Source organism: Branchiostoma floridae, chromosome 19 (genome assembly GCF_000003815.2).
Source record: "Branchiostoma floridae strain S238N-H82 chromosome 19, Bfl_VNyyK, whole genome shotgun sequence".
Classification (NCBI taxonomy): domain Eukaryota; kingdom Metazoa; phylum Chordata; class Leptocardii; order Amphioxiformes; family Branchiostomatidae; genus Branchiostoma; species Branchiostoma floridae.
The window spans coordinates 4,639,302-4,656,662 of record NC_049997.1 but is presented as its reverse complement, the minus strand read 5'-3'; the positions used below and the strand labels follow the sequence as shown (position 1 = coordinate 4,656,662).

At 38.2% G+C, this 17,361-nt stretch overlaps 2 protein-coding genes across 2 annotated transcripts in view; both read right to left on the bottom strand.

The window, feature by feature from the left end:
- LOC118407088 (polycystic kidney disease protein 1-like 2) overlaps positions 1-4,657 on the bottom strand; it is a 12,447-nt gene extending 7,790 nt beyond the window's left edge. The window contains exons 1-8 of the mRNA XM_035807507.1: positions 4,559-4,657; positions 3,518-4,013; positions 3,265-3,407; positions 2,464-2,697; positions 1,950-2,183; positions 1,094-1,254; positions 545-723; positions 227-375 (exon numbers count right to left, since the gene is read on the bottom strand). Coding sequence (XP_035663400.1) covers positions 227-375; positions 545-723; positions 1,094-1,254; positions 1,950-2,183; positions 2,464-2,697; positions 3,265-3,407; positions 3,518-4,013; positions 4,559-4,657 — 1,695 coding nt within the window. The remainder of the gene's footprint in view (positions 1-226; positions 376-544; positions 724-1,093; positions 1,255-1,949; positions 2,184-2,463; positions 2,698-3,264; positions 3,408-3,517; positions 4,014-4,558) is intronic.
- Positions 4,658-6,844: 2,187 nt separating this feature from the next.
- Positions 6,845-17,356, bottom strand: LOC118407087 (fibronectin-like). Its single transcript, XM_035807506.1, has 13 exons — positions 16,852-17,356; positions 15,610-15,754; positions 13,650-13,838; positions 12,147-12,419; positions 11,141-11,413; positions 10,607-10,867; positions 10,025-10,160; positions 9,487-9,611; positions 8,007-8,147; positions 7,630-7,719; positions 7,283-7,339; positions 7,079-7,134; positions 6,845-6,868 (listed from the first exon to the last, which is right to left on the bottom strand). Exons 1-13 carry the CDS (start codon positions 17,125-17,127, stop codon positions 6,845-6,847), a joined length of 2,046 nt encoding a protein of 681 aa, XP_035663399.1. The 5' UTR covers positions 17,128-17,356.
- Between the last annotated feature and the right edge of the window lie 5 nt (positions 17,357-17,361).

Below are 17,361 nucleotides of genomic sequence, written 5' to 3'. Positions count from 1 at the left end.
TCACGGGAAGTACGGTCAGAGCAGTCATGAGACTAAGGTACAGCTCCGGTAAACATTTGGATAATGATAGACACACATAGTGAATTAATACTTTTGTTTATCAATTGATTTTATTTAATCTACAACAACGTTTGATAAATCTACAACAAGGTACTTAATTATGATGACATAATCACCTTTGATGACGATGGTTCACAGTAACGAACGATTAAGTGATGAACATTACCTGTATGGTGAACCGGACGAAACCCAGGTTGAACACCCTTGTGTCAGCAGTTGTGTTTTCTTGCCTGTACCACATGGCACTGGCCAGCATCATGGTGTTCAGGAGGGTAAAGCAGCAGGACAGACGCTGGGCTTTGGTGAAGCTGGATCCTACTCCGAGCAAAATGTAAAAAAAAAAAAAACTATTTGTCACCTTTTTAATTGTGCAACTGTTTTACTACAAAATGTATTGAGCAATCGTGCACGCGAGAGCTGATTTCTTTTTATCATTTCATTAAAATATGTCTATATATCTACATTTCATAAAAACCATACTGACCCGGAGTTGCTACAAGGGCAGACGCCCACAGCTGTTTATCGTAGAACACATCTCTGGTTGCCTCAATGAAGACATTGGTAAAGGATGTCAGCTCCTCCTCGGTGCTAGCGTGAACAACCTTCTGCACCTCGCCATCCCCCTTTTCTGTTGATAACCAGTCGTTACAAGTCAAGTAACACCTGAAAAGTAACCAAAGGGGTTGATTTAGTTAAGTACAATTGTATTTTTTGTTTTGTTTTCGATCATGCTAGATTTCCCTATGACATGGAGACATATCAATCATTCGGTCATATCAATAAAGAAGTAGATGAAAAAGCGAACATGCCAATTGTCTTTATTCATGAACATTTAGTCAAGTTCACTCGCGTTCCTGTTCAAATTGGAATGAGCTAATTGAGACCATCTTGCAAGGCATTTTGCATTCTCCCAAACCACACATGCCGAGACGAGACGAAATTGAGTATCATAGTGCTGCAGAGTAGGAAAGAAACAACTGGCAGAATTAATTTGGACAAAGAGATCGGTTTGCAAATGTCCTTTGCGTCTTACACCACATCCTTCTCTACATCTCTGACGACAAAACTTCCGAGGAACCACGATGAATTGTCGCCTTCCCCAGAGTTATCGTGCCAGATGTGCAACAACATCACTTCTCCAAGTGACTCTCGTACGGGCATGACAAAGTGCAAAGTACTTCCTCGCACCAATGCCTGCAATTACCAACAGTAAATGACAAAAAAAGGCATTTTTTTATTTCATAGATTTCCTTTGATATGATTTAATTTCATATGTTTCTGTTATAATTATTTCATACGTTCCTGTTCAGTTCATTTGTGTTCATTTTCATATGAATATTTCAAAGTCTGATTGTTGATATTATTTCATAATGTTTCTGTGCATATGATTATTTCATATGTTTTTGCTGGATATGATTATCTTATAACACTCTTGTTTTGTACTTTCTCATACTTTTGTTTTGCTAAATTCTGAAAAAAGCATTTTTCGTTAACTTTCCTATTGCCCCCCCCTCTTGTTGTATTTGTATTCTTACAATGTCACAACTAATATACACGAGGACCAAAGCAACTTAAAGGTTGTGTTGCCTAATGACAACTATATATCCAAGTAATGATAACTATATTTCCATTCTAAAAACGTATTTTGTTGTTGGCCTTTATATGCCAACCATAAAAAAGACTATTTGACTAGTGTGTACTGTTGAGTAGATATGGCACATAAGCAATAGACCATCAATGATTTCTTGGTGGTCATTATTTTGGAAACAAATTAAACATGAACAAAAAAAAATAAATGTCTTTGAAGTAGGAATTCAGTATTATGGGTATATAGATATTCCGGTTAAAGAAAATTCTGAACACTGATTACACATATCACCAACACCGACCTCTCCTTCCGGGTTCAGCATCTTGACTGGAGATGTGCCCTCTGACCCGTACAGTTGGAAGCCGACACGTGACGTGGTCCCTGCGCTGAACATGGACCCGGTGGTGACCGTGATCTGATAGACGTGTGGTGCAGGCATCCTGTCTGGAGGAACCAGACTCACTTTGGACAGAGGCTTCCCATTGCTGTTCGCTCCTCCACACTCTCCAGAGATGGGGATTATTCGACGAGCACTCTAAGGATAGATGAAAAACCCATAACGTAGTCATCTACATGAAGTTGCTTTTATTTAACGCCATAAATATAAACAAAACTAACATTAATCAAAAGATGCAACAAAATGAACCCTAAATGAACTGGAAGTTCAATCGCGGCAATCTGGTGTATTTGTTCGTCACATTTTTGATTCCTTGAACGACTTGGTTTAGTGTTTTGAGAAAGATGACGTTTCAACGGGAAAAGCACGGTTACCATTAAACTTCTGAAGTTTAAGGATCAATCAACTTTACGCTTACCCATAGTCTGTGAAAGTCCACGCACAGGAAAACCATGAGTAAGATGTACAGGATGTACTCGGACACCACGATGGAGAACACTACTGAGTTTTCGCTCAGATTGCGGAAGTTCCTGAAAGCGTTGATGAAGTTGATGGAGTTGGGAAGAGGAAGAGTCATGGTCCCCACAGAGACCTTCCCCTCAGTCATGTGACATCGGCAGCTGATGGCTCCATTGTCCATATCAATGTCAGCCTGATGTGGTAGCAAAGTTAAACGATGAAAAAACTTGCGGTAGAAATCTCTGTTACGTTTCTAATGCTAACAATATAAACAATATACCTGCGTCCTCAAGTAATCTCTCCTTTTGTCATGGTAGCTTTTTCTGGAACTACTTAAGAGTTAATGAAAAAACATTATGACATGATTAGCTAATGAAGTGAATTCCAAATTTCTTCTACAGTCTTTTTTTTAGGATGCCATTCACAGAACTTGTTCCAATGTGTTCTTGAACGTATATGCTAGATTATTTCAATGATGTACTTCGTATGAAAGCAATTGCAACATGCATGCTAACCCCTCTGGTGACAACAGATAGTACATCAAGTATCTGATAAGGAGCAGGCAAAAAAGTGACGACTAAGACTAAAAAAAATACTTTATCTTAGGGCAGTTTTATGGTCTTCATTTGAACGCCTGGCAACAACTGGCCAACTAAGTCAACTTTCTACTTTGTTCCGTGTCAGCCAGGTCAGAGGTCGAGGGACTAGTTTAGTATAAGAACATTTACAACAATTTATAAAGTTAATTAGATTGACTTACGCCACAGTACTCCAGGCTCCATTGTTTCTTACTGTCCTTCCAAGACGAACAGCCTACAGATAGCATTGACAGTATGTAGTCCCTCTTTCTCAGTGCCTGCACAGTAGGCTGTTGTTGATGACCGTGGGCTGAGTTCACCGGCTCTGAAAATTATACATATATACCAGGGTCTTATCGTGGCTTCACGTGGCTACGATTGTGGAAAAAACGGACAAAAAAGATAACGTATGATTTGTGAAGATAAACAACGCACCTAACTTCTGTACTCCTACAAACAGAACTCCGCTATGGTCAGTCGTGTTGGGAATGAAGGATGTAGAGAAATTTGTTCCCCTGAGCCAGGCCTCATACCCGTCTTCCTTAATAACTATTTTCTGGCCATACTTTTCTTCTGTCGGGGGATATCCGTAAGAGATGTAGACGTGAAATGTAGCTTCTATATCCCACCAGTTCATACTAACAACAGGGATGACGTTGTCGGCTGTAACATCGAAGGCGTGGTACGCCATAGTAGTGCCGTTGGTAGGATCTTCCTCCGTACTAGGGCTTTCTGTCGTATCGTCTGATGGCCTGCTGTCTTGCTTACCACTCGCTTGAAACGGTATGAATGGCATATCCAGCTTTACTTCTTGCTTTGTGCTGTTTCCAGACTCCTTTGAGTTTATGGACAGAAGTGTCACTGATGACGAGATGTTTTGTCCTCCAGTCGACTTACTCCAGGAATACGGGTTCTTCTTAAAAACTGACATCTGTAAAACACAAAACAATTTGTTCATTCTGATGATATAAAATGTCAAACATCATTTGTTAAACAGTTAGTACTCTGGTAGATACTACAAGAATGGCAGAAAGCACTGACTGTGACTTGGATGAGTCTTTCTTACCTTGACATCCAGCATAGAGTTTGTTTTAGACTGATTTGTGGAAGGAATATTTGCCAAAATATCTCCTGAGTGAAGATGGACATCTTTGTCAGAAGGAAGTCTCCCCACATCAACAGCGATACTTTCAGTTTTAAAGCTTGAGTGATACTCGGCATCCTCAGGCTGTAACGCCAGAAGAGTTTCTGCAACCTGGTCCAAAGATGCCACGATAGACTGGGACGCTTTTCGTTCCTTGTTTCGAAAGAAGTAGATAAAACGTTAGAATAAAATGTTGTTTGAATTACCGAACATATTGTAATAACTAAAGACATGTAAACAAGATGTTCCCCTTCGGGAAACATAATTTGGTGCAATGGCTTAATACAATATCGGAATTCATGTTTATTACACGATTTGACATCTGTCATTACCATGTCTTCCTTCTCCTTCTCCTCCCTTTTCAACTCCTTAAGCTGTTGCCTTGGGGAAAGATCAGTGGCACTTGTGTCGATAAGATCACTTTCTAACATATTGTCTGAGGAACTTTCAGTCTGTGTTTCCTGGTTAGGTAACACGTCGATAACTGCTGAAGCCGCCTGCAACACGGCTAAATAACAAAGAGAAAAAACAACCAGCTTCAAAGCGAACTCATTTACTGGAAATAACTGCAATTAGTTTTCATTGGGGAATTTTCACAAGCTTAGTGGATACCGTAAAGATGGAGTGATGCGTAGAGTAGAGTGCATGCAGTAGATTATAGAATAGTTTAGTCGAATAAGGTGTTGCAGAATAAAGTTGAGTAGAGTGCAATAAAGTTGAGTAGAGTAATGTAGATTAAAGTAGAGTTGAGTAGAGTAGAGGGAATTAGAGTGATGCAAGATAGAGTAAGGTAAAACAGAGGAGTAGAGTAGACAAGAGTAGATAGAGTAGAGTAGAGAAGAGTAGAGTAGAGTAGAGTAGAGTAGAGTAGAGTAGAGTAGAGTAGAGTAGAGTAGAGCAGAGCAGAGCAGAGTAGAGTAGAGTAGAGTAGAGTAGAGTAGAGTAGAGCAGAGCAGAGCAGAGTAGAGCAGAGTAGAGAAGAGTAGAGTAGAGTAGAGTAGATTAGAGTAGAGTAGAGCAGAGCAGAGCAGAGCAGAGAAGAGTAGAGTAGAGTAGAGTAGACAAGAGTAGATAGAGTAGAGTAGAGTAGAGTAGAGTAGAGTAGAGCAGAGCAGAGTAGAGAAGAGTAGAGAATAGTAGAGCAGAGCAGTGGAACAGAGCAGAGAAGAGTAGAGTAGAGTAAAGTAGAGTACAGCAGACAGCATACAGTAGAGTAGAGCAGAGTAGAGAAGAATAGATTAGCGTAGAGTAGAGCAGAGCAGAGTAGAAAAGAGTAGAGCAGAGCAGAGCAGAGTAAAACCGAAACCAAAGTAAAGTAAAGCATCACCGTACGTTTTTACAATTGGCAATTGCCTAAAAACAATCATGCCATGGTAAACCCAATACATGTGTGTATTGGTTACTTTGGAGCTTTAGTCGATGTTTAGCACTTGTATACAGCTATTTTCATGAAAACATTCTCACCATTGGCTATGGTCTCCACATTCTCTACAGATATGTCTTGCGATCCTTTAGCGGCAGAAGCAAGCTTCTCTATGATCCCTGCAGTAGTTTGCTGTCCAGAAAAGTTACGATGTAAATGCATATTATGCCTTCAAGTTGGTAATGTATTGTAACGTTCTAGTATGAAGATAATAGAAATTTATTTGCAAGTTCATGCCCGAGGGCTAATTGCAAGTACATGGTATAAACATAGGAGATATAAAAGTGACAATGAACAGTTATAAATAATATTCTACTTTAAATGGATAATGGTAAATTCCGCTTTAGAAACAGTGAGTTTTTTTAACCACCGTGCATACAATTACAGAGCACTCTGAGGCTAAATGTGGATCAACTCAAACTCAGAACTCCAGACAAAGTAGAACTAAGCTCACCAACACTGATGGGGGCATTTCAGATTCAGAGGTATCACCGAGTTTGATTATATCTTGAATGTTGGACGACACGGCAAGAATGTCCTCAGGTTCCAGTACTTCCGGCAAACTCTCTTCTAGGCCTTGTGCGAGCTGCTGGAGCTATGAAGGATTCCAGGAAATGAGGCATCAGTAATGAAGTACTTTGACGGATTCCAGGAAATAAAGCATCAGTAATGAAGTACTTTGACGGATTCCAGGAAATGAAGTATCAGTAATGAAGTACTTTGAATGATTGCAGGAATTGAAGCTTGAGTAATGCAGTACTTTGAAGGATTCCAGGAAATGAAGCATCAGTAATGAAGTAATTTGAATGATTTCAGGAATTGAAGTATAAGTAATGAGGTACTTTGAAGGATTCCAGGAAATGAAGTATTAGTAATGTAGTACTTTGAAGGATTTCAGGAATTAAAGCATGATTAATATAGTACGTCGAAGGATTCCAGGAAATGAAGCATCAGTAATGAAGTAATTTGAATGATTTCAGGAATTGAAGTATAGGTAATGAAGTACTTTGACGGATTCCAGGAAATAAAGCATCAGTAATGAAGTACTTTGACGGATTCCAGGAAATGAAGCATCAGTAATGAAGTACTTTGAATGATTGCAGGAATTGAAGCTTGAGTAATGTAGTACCTTGAAGAATTCCAGGAAATGATGCATCAGTAATGTAGTACTTGAAAGATTCCAGGAAATGAAGCATCAGTAATGAAGTACGTTGAAGTACTCCAGGAAATGAAGCATCAGTAATGAAGTACTTTGAAGGATTCTAGGAAATGAAGTATCAGTAATGAAGTACTTTTACACATTTTCGCTGACACATGCAAAAGTGGGAGATTTTTCATGTTTCTTTAGACATTGAAATTTCATTAGACGCAGATGTTTAAGTAGAAATATGAAAATATAATCGGCATCAATGTTCGAAAGACGTCCCACCTTTTCACCTGGATCTTCCGTAGTCCGTTTGGGAGTTGTTGTAGATTTCTCGTTGTCTGAAACGCAGATTCAGGTATTATCTTTATAGTTTCAAACTTTGCATAAATCAACGAGGAAACTAAGAATATGCTTTTGTGAACCAGTATACTGCCTGTAATATGAAAATCTACTGTAGAAAATACCGACCCATCTATAAACTTTTACCTGCACTTGATGTTTCCACAATAAGAGGGGGCTTTGTTGATTTTCCTGTCGACATTACTGTAAACGATAAAAAACATTCCAGTATATATAAGATATATGGTTACGTACCATGGATGGTTAATATAGAAAAAAAAACTAATCTATCCATTGCTGGTAATACATTACTAAAATTCTTTATTCTAAGTCAGTATCGCAAATTATTGAATTATTGGACCTAATGTTCGGAACCTGAGGTATGTTTGTCAGAAGCTTCAGCTGTCACACATACCTTTAGAAAATTAGGGATTCGCATGCATTAAAGAGTACATGCACACCCTAAGCTAGAGAAGGATTTAAAGGAATCTTACTATAGTATGCTGTAGTACTTTGGCTGCTTGTTGTATCTTCATCATAATCAGGCATGGCTGGTTTTATGTCTCTTTCTATCTCTTCGGTTGCTAAAAATGGTAAAAAAAAATAACCCATTAAGAATTCAAATGTCGACGTTTTTTTATAATTACCAATACGTTTTGGTCAATAATGTGCTTAGAAAGTTGCAGAAACAATTCAATAAAAGAAGACTTGTTATTCCGACGACATATAATTTGCACTAAAGGTATGCTAGCGTCCCCTATAAGGTTTTGCTGGTACGTTCTATACGTGTGACAAACAAGACCGCAATAATAGTGCTATAAGGTATGCATGAACTAGTAAAGTCTCATTTGTGTTGTCATAAAGTCAGTACTTTTCTTCGTTGTTGGCGACTCTGTTGTTGTCCATAAAGTAGAAGTAGTTATTGAAGTAGTTGTTCTTCTATCCGTTGTGGACGCCTCCGTCGTTGTGTGTGAAGTGGTAACAGTGCTGGCTTTGACTGTCGGCAAAGACCCTTCAATGACAGATTATTCACGTGATAGTTTTTGAAGGAGGTAATTTTATCGTACAAGAATTAAGAAAGTGTCAAATGAAAATAAACACCATCATAAAATGCAGGAAAGTAGCCAACAAGGGTACAGGGAATACCGTATACAAGATCCAAAAGATGGATTTATTAGTCTGTGTATCTGTACCAGATAGGAAATTTATATCTGTCTATCTGTATCAGCCGGTAATAAATATATATGTTTATCTGTATCAGCTGTAAAAATCTGTTTATCTGTATTTTTTTCTTAGCCTGGAGTCCAGCCTTGTGTGAAGGCCCTTTAAAAGGCACACAAAAAGGGCGAAATTGGGCTTACAAGGCCTTCACACGGAAACCGAATTAGCAGGATAATGTAATAATGTGCAAAATTCGTGCCACATTCGGGTGAAAATTCCAAATGGACCTTCTATCCCCGTCACATGAGAAGGAATGAGCCGGAATGCCGTCAGAATAAGTATTGTTTGTCTATTCCTGGGTAGTTGTAGTGCATTCTAGACATTCTCACTGCGTTCCAGATATTCTTTTGGCCACATTCTGGCAGGATTTGAAGTGGCTTGCCGTTTCGGTTTTCCATCGAATGAAATCAGAATGTGTCGAATAATGTTGAAATGCCGTAGAATGCGGTCATACTGCAGTTGGAATACATGTTAGATGCCATTCTATATTTCTTCACCTCGAAAGTTTTTAGCATGTCAGAAACTTTCCAACCAAAAGAACTGGCACAAATATCTGGATTGCAGTGTCTAAATACACTACGAATTCCTAAGAATAGGAAATAATTTTCATTCTGACGGAATTCCGGTTCATTCTCGTGTGAAGGGGCCGATACCAAGAGCGACTAAAAGCACAACAAGGCTAGACTCACGGCTATTTTGTTATTTCCTGTTAGATAAGGTATCATAAAGGTATGGTATTCTCTTGAGATGCTTCACATGATACACAGTATCTCTGCACCTCCAGAGTGCAAAATACCCACTTGCACACTTGCACATTGCAACCACTTTTTGCTTGGTGCAACTTACTTCTAAACTCAGGCTGCACAGGGTGCAACTTAGATTTTGAGCCTCAGAACTCAATTTTGTTGTCAATTTACTTGGAAGAAATAAATGGACTGAGGCAGCTCCGTTTCATATCAGCCAAACATGTATGCATTGTACCTCTTTTTTTTCAGAATTGTAGTGAATTGTAGGTGGTGCAACTTGAAATTCAGTTGTGCAACCTATTTTTTGCCCCAGGTTCCACACTGTGCAACCTGGCTCAGAAAATTATTTTGTACAGTGACCTATTACCAAAACAAACACCATACCTGTACTATTTGAAATAGTGATGTCCGCACTACGACCATGCTCACTGAACGCCCCCATCTTGATGACGTATGTAGTTTCTGGTACAAGACCTGTGACGTAATAGGACGTTTTGTGTCCATCAAGCCTGTATTGAAAACAGGTGACAAAAAGATGGACATTTATTGTAAACATTTGTTTGATGTACAAATCATGAAAAAGTTTATTTTGAAATGTATATGAGATTATTCTTTGTAATTTAAGGCAATAAACATCGTGCAAACATTCCAAAAGAACAATGCTAACAATGCATACTAAAGGATATGCTGCTAACGTATAACGTATACTTATAACAAAACTGCAGATCATATTTCACTTGATAAGAAGAACATATAATTAACTCTTACCAAATTTAAAAAAAAATGAAAAAAAAAATTAACAAACTTGATCACAAAAAGACAAAAAGAGCATTCCTATGCACATTAAACTTACATGTACTGTCCATAGTAATAATGTCTTCATGGCAAACTATTTGTATGTCCATTTAACTTTTTTTTTTACCTTAGCAATGCTACCTCTCCGCTATGCTCGTCTGAAATGTCCAGGCTGTAGTACAGAATGTTTGCCGCAGGTGGCGTCCATTCTAGGAACAACGATGTCGTGGAGGAGTTGGTGACTCTCAGACTCGAAGGTGGAGCTGTGTCTTAAGATAGAATAATATTTTAGTGTATATCCATCATCAACAGATATATTGCAATTGGCTAAAAGCAGGCAAAGTCGACGGTAATGTGCGAGGAAAGATATGCCAAATGTATGTCGTTCCATAGCTTCATCAGTGTAGTGAATATTAAAATATTAAAATATTAAAATATTAAAATATTAAAATATTAAAATATTAAAATATTAAAATATTAAAATATTAAAATATTAAAATATTAAAATATTAAAATATTAAAATATTAAAATATTAAAATATTAAAATATTAAAATATTAAAATATTAAAATATTAAAATATTAAAATATTAAAATATTAAAATATTAAAATATTAAAATATTAAAATATTAAAATATTAAAATATTAAAATATTAAAATATTAAAATATTAAAATATTAAAATATTAAAATATTAAAATAATACTAACCTGTGACAGCACTAGTACTGACGGCGATGTTCCTCCCCACCTTGCTAACGGCCACCAAGTCTATGTCATACAGAGTACCAGGTACCAGACCTGTCAGTTCACAACTGTCAACATCTCCTGACGTCATCATGTACGCACTCCTTCCATTTTCTGTGTAGGTTATGTTGTAAGCGATAAGGACAGCTTGAGGTGGTGTCCATGAGATTGTTATGGTGCTGGTTGTCTTTTGTACAACATCTAATTCAGTTGGACTGTCCATTTCTGAAGATACAGTGTGTTCTTTGGTTACAGATAAATCATACTTTACACTATTAATGTAAAAAGCTATGTTTTGCATCATCCATGAGTACGGATCTGGAAAAAAATACGTTGCAATAAAATCATGCATAAATATTTATCGAAGTAAATAACTAACAAGAAATATAGATGCCATGCAGTCCAAAGACCTTTAGGTGCAGCTGTATATCAGAATCCACTATGTGTTGGGCATAGTTACATTAATGTATTTACTTATATGAAAATGCACTTTCTTACTTGTTCCAGTAGTAATGTTCATTGCTGGTCCTTCGTTCTGCGTGTTGATGCTTGTGGCTGATATCACATACTCTGTGCCAGGGGTGAGGTCAATGAACGTCAGGTCAGTCTGACCTGTGGGCACTAGCTGTGTGAACAGGCTCTCAGCTGTATCACTACGCCTTATCCACACCCTGTGGTGCAGAGCGAGAGAGTTGACCCTCTGCTTCCAGGAAACTGTAACGGACGTCTCTGTGCCGTATGTCACCTGAAAGTCCTCGGGTGGGGGCGTCACTAAAAATAGAGAACAACATTAAGAACTAGAGTTCCACGACCTCATACATTCGCCAAATGATTCTACTTTAACAACTGGTTTATCAATTGTGTCTGTCAATAATTAGGATTATTAATTATGATTATAGTTATTGATTATAGTGGTTGGTCATCTCCTCAACTCAGATAACGATTTTTTTAAAATCAATTTATCTATTTGCAAATCCATGCCCGTAGGCTAATTGCAAGGGTACAGACAGTAAAAAGTAACAAGTGTCTATTCTGTACAGCTATCTATATGCATGATTCTACATTCTTTACTGGAAGGTTTGACTTCTTCTCTGTAGGCAGTGGCTGATGAAAAGTCCCACATCTTTAATGATTAGTGGGTTCTGTGATTTTAATTAACATGAATATAGTTTTTCGAAGCATTTTCTGATAAGATATGCAAATTAGATTTGTTTATCTATTGTTCAATAATGTTCACCTGGACATAACTTCCAACTGACATAAGATATTCCATTCATTTACCCCTGTGGTTTTACAGCATGCTCTCATTGATTATGTTGATTAGGTATTTATTTGCATCTCTGCCCCGATGTCACGATCATAGCATGCGCAGGGCTTAAGATATGAAACCCAGTAGTACAATAGCAAGCCGTTAGGAACCTTTTAGCAAAGGTAATTAAAGCCTATATATGTAAAACACAGTCTGTTGACAAAATGAGAAAACAAATACTGTGATAAAGCTCACGTGTAAGACAGGTGACACCAACGGGCACGCTGTCCTGATACATCCCAACAGCCACGAGAGTCACGCTGTATTCCCGGTCAGCTATGGCATCTTGGAGGACGTGTTCCTCATGTTCAGGACCAAATTCTGTTGTCATCATTTCGGAGGGACTGTCACTAACGAGAGTGTAGTTTACCCTGTATCCGCTAAGGGTCGCATTCGGCTTTATCCAGCTGATGGTGATTGAAGTAGAAGTTGCTGTTGAGCACGTGAGAGACAGTGGAGGGTCCGTTTCTGAAACATATACAGAAACTCTTTTAACTGCATTTACTGCATTATTTTACAACAAAGTAGTCTGTTAACCCTAAATACTTTCAACATAATTTAATCTAGATTCTAAAACCACTACACTCATTTACCTCTACATAGTCTAAATCATCAACGCAGTTTAAGATATTAAACTAGAGTTCGGCGACCTCATGCCTTCATGAAATGTTTAAAGCTTTTAAAATTTTTTTGCAAATGACTTGCACATTTACATGATTTATTCATGGTGATGTTCATCATTGATTAACATACACGTGTCACAAGTATGAAATTCCCATCATCAATCATTAAGTGGATTTACCATTATCGCAGATATTATGCAAATCAGTTCCTCATTAGCATATTTGGTATCTGCCTATGTTCCATCTGTCATAATTTACATGTGTAACATTTATTGAAGTCCAGATATTGAAAACAGTGGAATTATGCAATTTCCAAATAGATTATGCAAATCAAGCCCTCATTTGCATAACATGTATATCATTAGAAACATCTTTCCCTAAGCTACCCTCATGTCCAAAACTATGTCAATATGTCATTCCTTTCTGCAGTTATCCACTTTGGAATGTCTTGACAAAAATGACCCTGCAGTTCCAAAAATTAATGTTGGGAGGTTGAAATTCACCCCCACTTTGGCATGACGCTGAACGCTATCAACATAAAATGTCAAGACAATATCATCTCCGGGATAAGACATACATTGAAAACTCCTTTTATAGATTATTAGCATTAATTATGCAAATGTCATCCTATTTTGCATAATTAGTATTGTATCTTGTACAACATTGTCTAACCTCCTTGGTCTAAGGTACCGAAAATCATAAAAAGTCGATGTTCCCCTGTCGAGTTATCCCCTTCAGAGGTTTTTGACAAAAATGCCCCTGCTATCCCTAAACTAGTCGCTTAGGGGCCCAAAGTTATGTGACTTATTATTATTATAAGAGCTCTCTAATACTCAAAATTTTGAACCATAGCTTGTTCAGAGCACCGGAAGTTGCGCTGCAGCACCAAGCTTAAGGGAAGCCTCTTGGGGCCCCCCAAATCTAATCAATTACGCTTGCATCACACCCCACCAACAAACGAAGTATGAAACTAATCCATTCAGCCGTTCTTGAGTTATCCTGTTAACAAACAGACAGACACACAGACGCCAGTGAAAATATAACCTCCATGACATTTCATGGATAATAATGTTACCAGTTATGCACTCGATGAAGACGTCAGCACTTTCATATATTGAGACGACATTGCGAACTGTGACGTTGTATCTGCAGCCGCTCTTCAAACCGTCAATGGTGACGTTGACACTTCCGCTCTTTTCTTCCAATGACGTGACGTTTGTTGGTACCACGTCATACGATACGCACTGATACCAAATACGGTATCCTGAGAGATAACCGGAAGGATACAACCAATGCAGTGAAAATGAACTCGTTGTCTCCGAGCTGCATGTCACGTTCTCTGCAGGAAACTGCGGAATAACTGAAAGAAAAAAGATTGCAAAATACACATGACCATTTATGTATAAATATATATTTATCAAACATCTTCATGAATCTCTGCCGATGTTTTCAAAGACTTTGACTTTAGAAAGTGCAGAAAGCGTTTAACTGTTTGATGAGTTGGCCATGGTCCCCGGTGCAAGCGCCGGGTACATTTTACACGTGAACCAGAGTTCTAAGACCCATACCATCGACGAATGATTTAACTTTTTGACTTTCGATGTATTATTATTTTTTTTCATTTTTTATACAAATAATGTAATTTTCGTGCATTGATCATCTCCTACACGCAAATATAAGACGCTGACTTATCTTATCTTATAAAAGAAGACTGCTAGCATTTTTTTAGTTATGCAAATGTGGTTTTATTTGCATAATTTATACTTCAACCTCAGTCAAATTCCGGCCATTTACCACTATGTAATGTCTAATAATCGAAGCATTTTCATGTGCATAATTTCTACCTATTAATGTTATTCTCTCAGTTACATGTTCGAACAGCCCTATCACGGAATGGAACGGGTTTTTAAAAAAATCAGTATCAATTATGTTGATTAAATATGATTTCCATATTTACCATCCAAATATATCAAGCATCATTTAAGCTATCTAAATACCAAAATCATCACAATCAGTCTCCCATTCTTTAGTTATTCTCTTTCAAAGTCTAAACCAAAACTGGCTTCTGCTTATAGAAGAAGCTAATGGAGGGCCGATACCTAGACTACTTATTCTCTACGTAAAGAGCTATCAACAGGCGACAGTATAATTTCGGACAAACACTCTAATTCCGGAAAACCTTAATCATTAAAAATAGACTGGTGGTGTTCAGTCGAAAATTTGGGTAAGTCCAATTTTTGTGTTGAAAATTAGGGTTCACATGTAACTAGTTCAATAATTTCAAAATAGATTAACCAGATGAATCAATATTTGTAGGTATGATGTATCAAAGGATAATGAATACAGGGTCCCAGAGTTTTGGCAGAATTCGCAGAATTCTGCAGAATTGGCCTTCTTCATGGATACATCTAATTGCAACCTATATATTCATCATCCTTTGATATATCATACCTACAAATGTTAGTTCATCTGGTTTATCTATTTTGAAATAAATTAAGGTTTTCCGGAATTAATATGTTCGTCCGGAATTATACTGTCGCCTGTTTATCTACCATTATAAAATCACGACCATACATTCGTATCCAAGGCCACATTCTTTGCTGACTAGTTTGGTAGTAACAACTTTGGGGTCATTTGATTTTTTTTAGCTCGAGACCTTGGGCAAAATAGAATCTGATGACTGACATACTTATCGGCAAGTGAGCCACCTCCCACAACAAAGCCTTATCAAATAATAATAACCATAATGATCATCTGGTGTATTTTACAAGCCAGTAGGTACCCAATGAGTAATAAGGCTGTTTAACGTGGTCGAGGCACCTCCTCGAGCACGGGATCCCCGTTTTACGTCCTTCCCGGAAGACGACTTCGCGGAATGACCATGCTTGGTCCGGCTACAACAACCCGGTCGTCCTAGGTCGGGGGACTACCATCCAAGTACTGTCCGGACTGCGCGTTGCTTAACTTCCGATATCAGGGATCGGGTGTATCCAACGCGGGGTCTTATTGAAGACAATTAAAGTGAACGTACTCACCATCGCACCCAAGAAGCTCCACTCGAAGGCGCATGCGGGAGCTGCTGTGCGAAGACTGTGGGTTTATCCGGACATATCGTGTCGTCACTGGAGTGTGCAGATTCTGTTCCACAACGGTGTCGCCGTCACGGTTTCCATTAAATATCTAAAGAGGTTTAGTAAGATATATCAGTGTCTTTCTGTTGTCTTGTATATGTTAATTGATAAAGCATTGAATGGCTACCAATTTGTCTAAGGTTCAAGTTCTTATGGGATGTCATACATCATTACTCAGGTCAATTAAGGCCTGTGACAAAAATTATGTCGAACGTGAGTTTCGAACCACTCTGTGACCACAGGTGACCCTACGGGACCACGGAATTTTCAGAACGGTCCAATGACATAATATAATGCAACGGTACATTGTGAAAACGGGAACTCACTATATATGGGGTAAGCTAACTACTTTTAGCAAGATGTGTAAATGCTTACTATTGATGAAGCATTTATTAAAGATTGACATAATTTGATGCCATCAAGAAAAAGAGAGACCCAGCGGAAGCTGAATAATGGAACCGTCCGAACCGCGTTCGAACGTCTGAACCCCTGGGATGTTCATCTCCAAGCAGATCTTGCGGTGGCATAAGATACTATCATAGTAAAATCTTATGTTATCTAGAATATTTTTCATAATCAATTATGCATAAATTATGCTAATGTGATGACGTCATGGGCCAAAATCAAAGATGGCGGACAGTATGACCAAATCAAGAATAGCTAGCGTATTATCCCTAATACATGTAAGTTGCAACTACCTGGTACATTTACATTTTTGTATTTGTTCATAAAAAAAAAAATTAAATGAACGTGTTTAGTCTATTTCCGTTGTCTTTTGCGATTATTTGTCACCAAAAAAGTATTTATAAAAATCAAGGTGTTGGATATAAGATGGCGGAGCCCAACTGGTATCTTAGATATGTATGACCTCGTTTTATGACGTCACTTTGGCGTCATTGATATTGCTATTGGTAACACAAGTCGTAATAAAAATTATAGCTATCTACACTTGCTGTTACATTTTTGTGGCATGCCTTCAAGTTTTCTGGGAATACACTTTTCACTGTTTCAGCCAATAAAGTCAAATTGATGACGTCATAATTACGTCATATTACGTCATCGATGACCCAAAAAGCCCGGTCTGAATAGGGTTAATATTCATCAAGATAAGAGCTTACCTCCTTTAGGTCAACTTTAAAAACATACCATGTCGTTTTGTCCATCTCCGTAGGTCACCCAGGCTGTCCCATAGTCAGAGTACAACAGTTTGTAAGACTTGACGGTATATCCCCCCCAAAGGCCTTGTGTTTGGATACTGGTGAGGACCTTCTGACTGCCGAGGTCGATCTGTAGCCACTGGTTCGTGTCTACGGTGTACGTCATCCACGACCAGCCGTTATTCAGACGACCTTCGTAAGCCTCGAACTCAGGTTCCTGTGTGGATGCCGTGATGTGGTCGTCAGCGATGGCGCCGCTCTCCATCCCAAGGGCCACGGGAGATGTGCAGTCGCCGGTAGCTTGGTTTGGGGTACAAGTTTACAATTAGCTGTCATGGCTATATCGTGTGCGTTAAAATTAAACTAAATGTCAATGAGATGCCCCAATTTTGACCCTACCTAGGGCTGTGGGTAAGTTGGCTTTATTTTTGCCTGAAATCATTCTCGCAATTTGCTTTTGCGCTTTTCTCACCTACATTTAACATTATTACTAAACCCT

What these genes read in the sequence shown, in the direction of transcription:
- LOC118407087 (XM_035807506.1), bottom strand. Translation starts at nt 17,127, where the DNA reads ATGGAGAGCGGCGCCATCGCTGACGACCACATCACGGCATCCACACAG. An exon ending in GAACATTACTACTGGAACAA is followed by an intron (nt 10,868 to 11,140) that starts GTAAGAAAGTGC and finishes CTGTATCTTCAG; the next exon opens with AAATGGACAGTCCAACTGAA. An exon ending in CGGAAGATCCAGGTGAAAAG is followed by an intron (nt 6,869 to 7,078) that starts GTGGGACGTCTT and finishes CATTTCCTGGAG; the next exon opens with TACTTCAACGTACTTCATTA.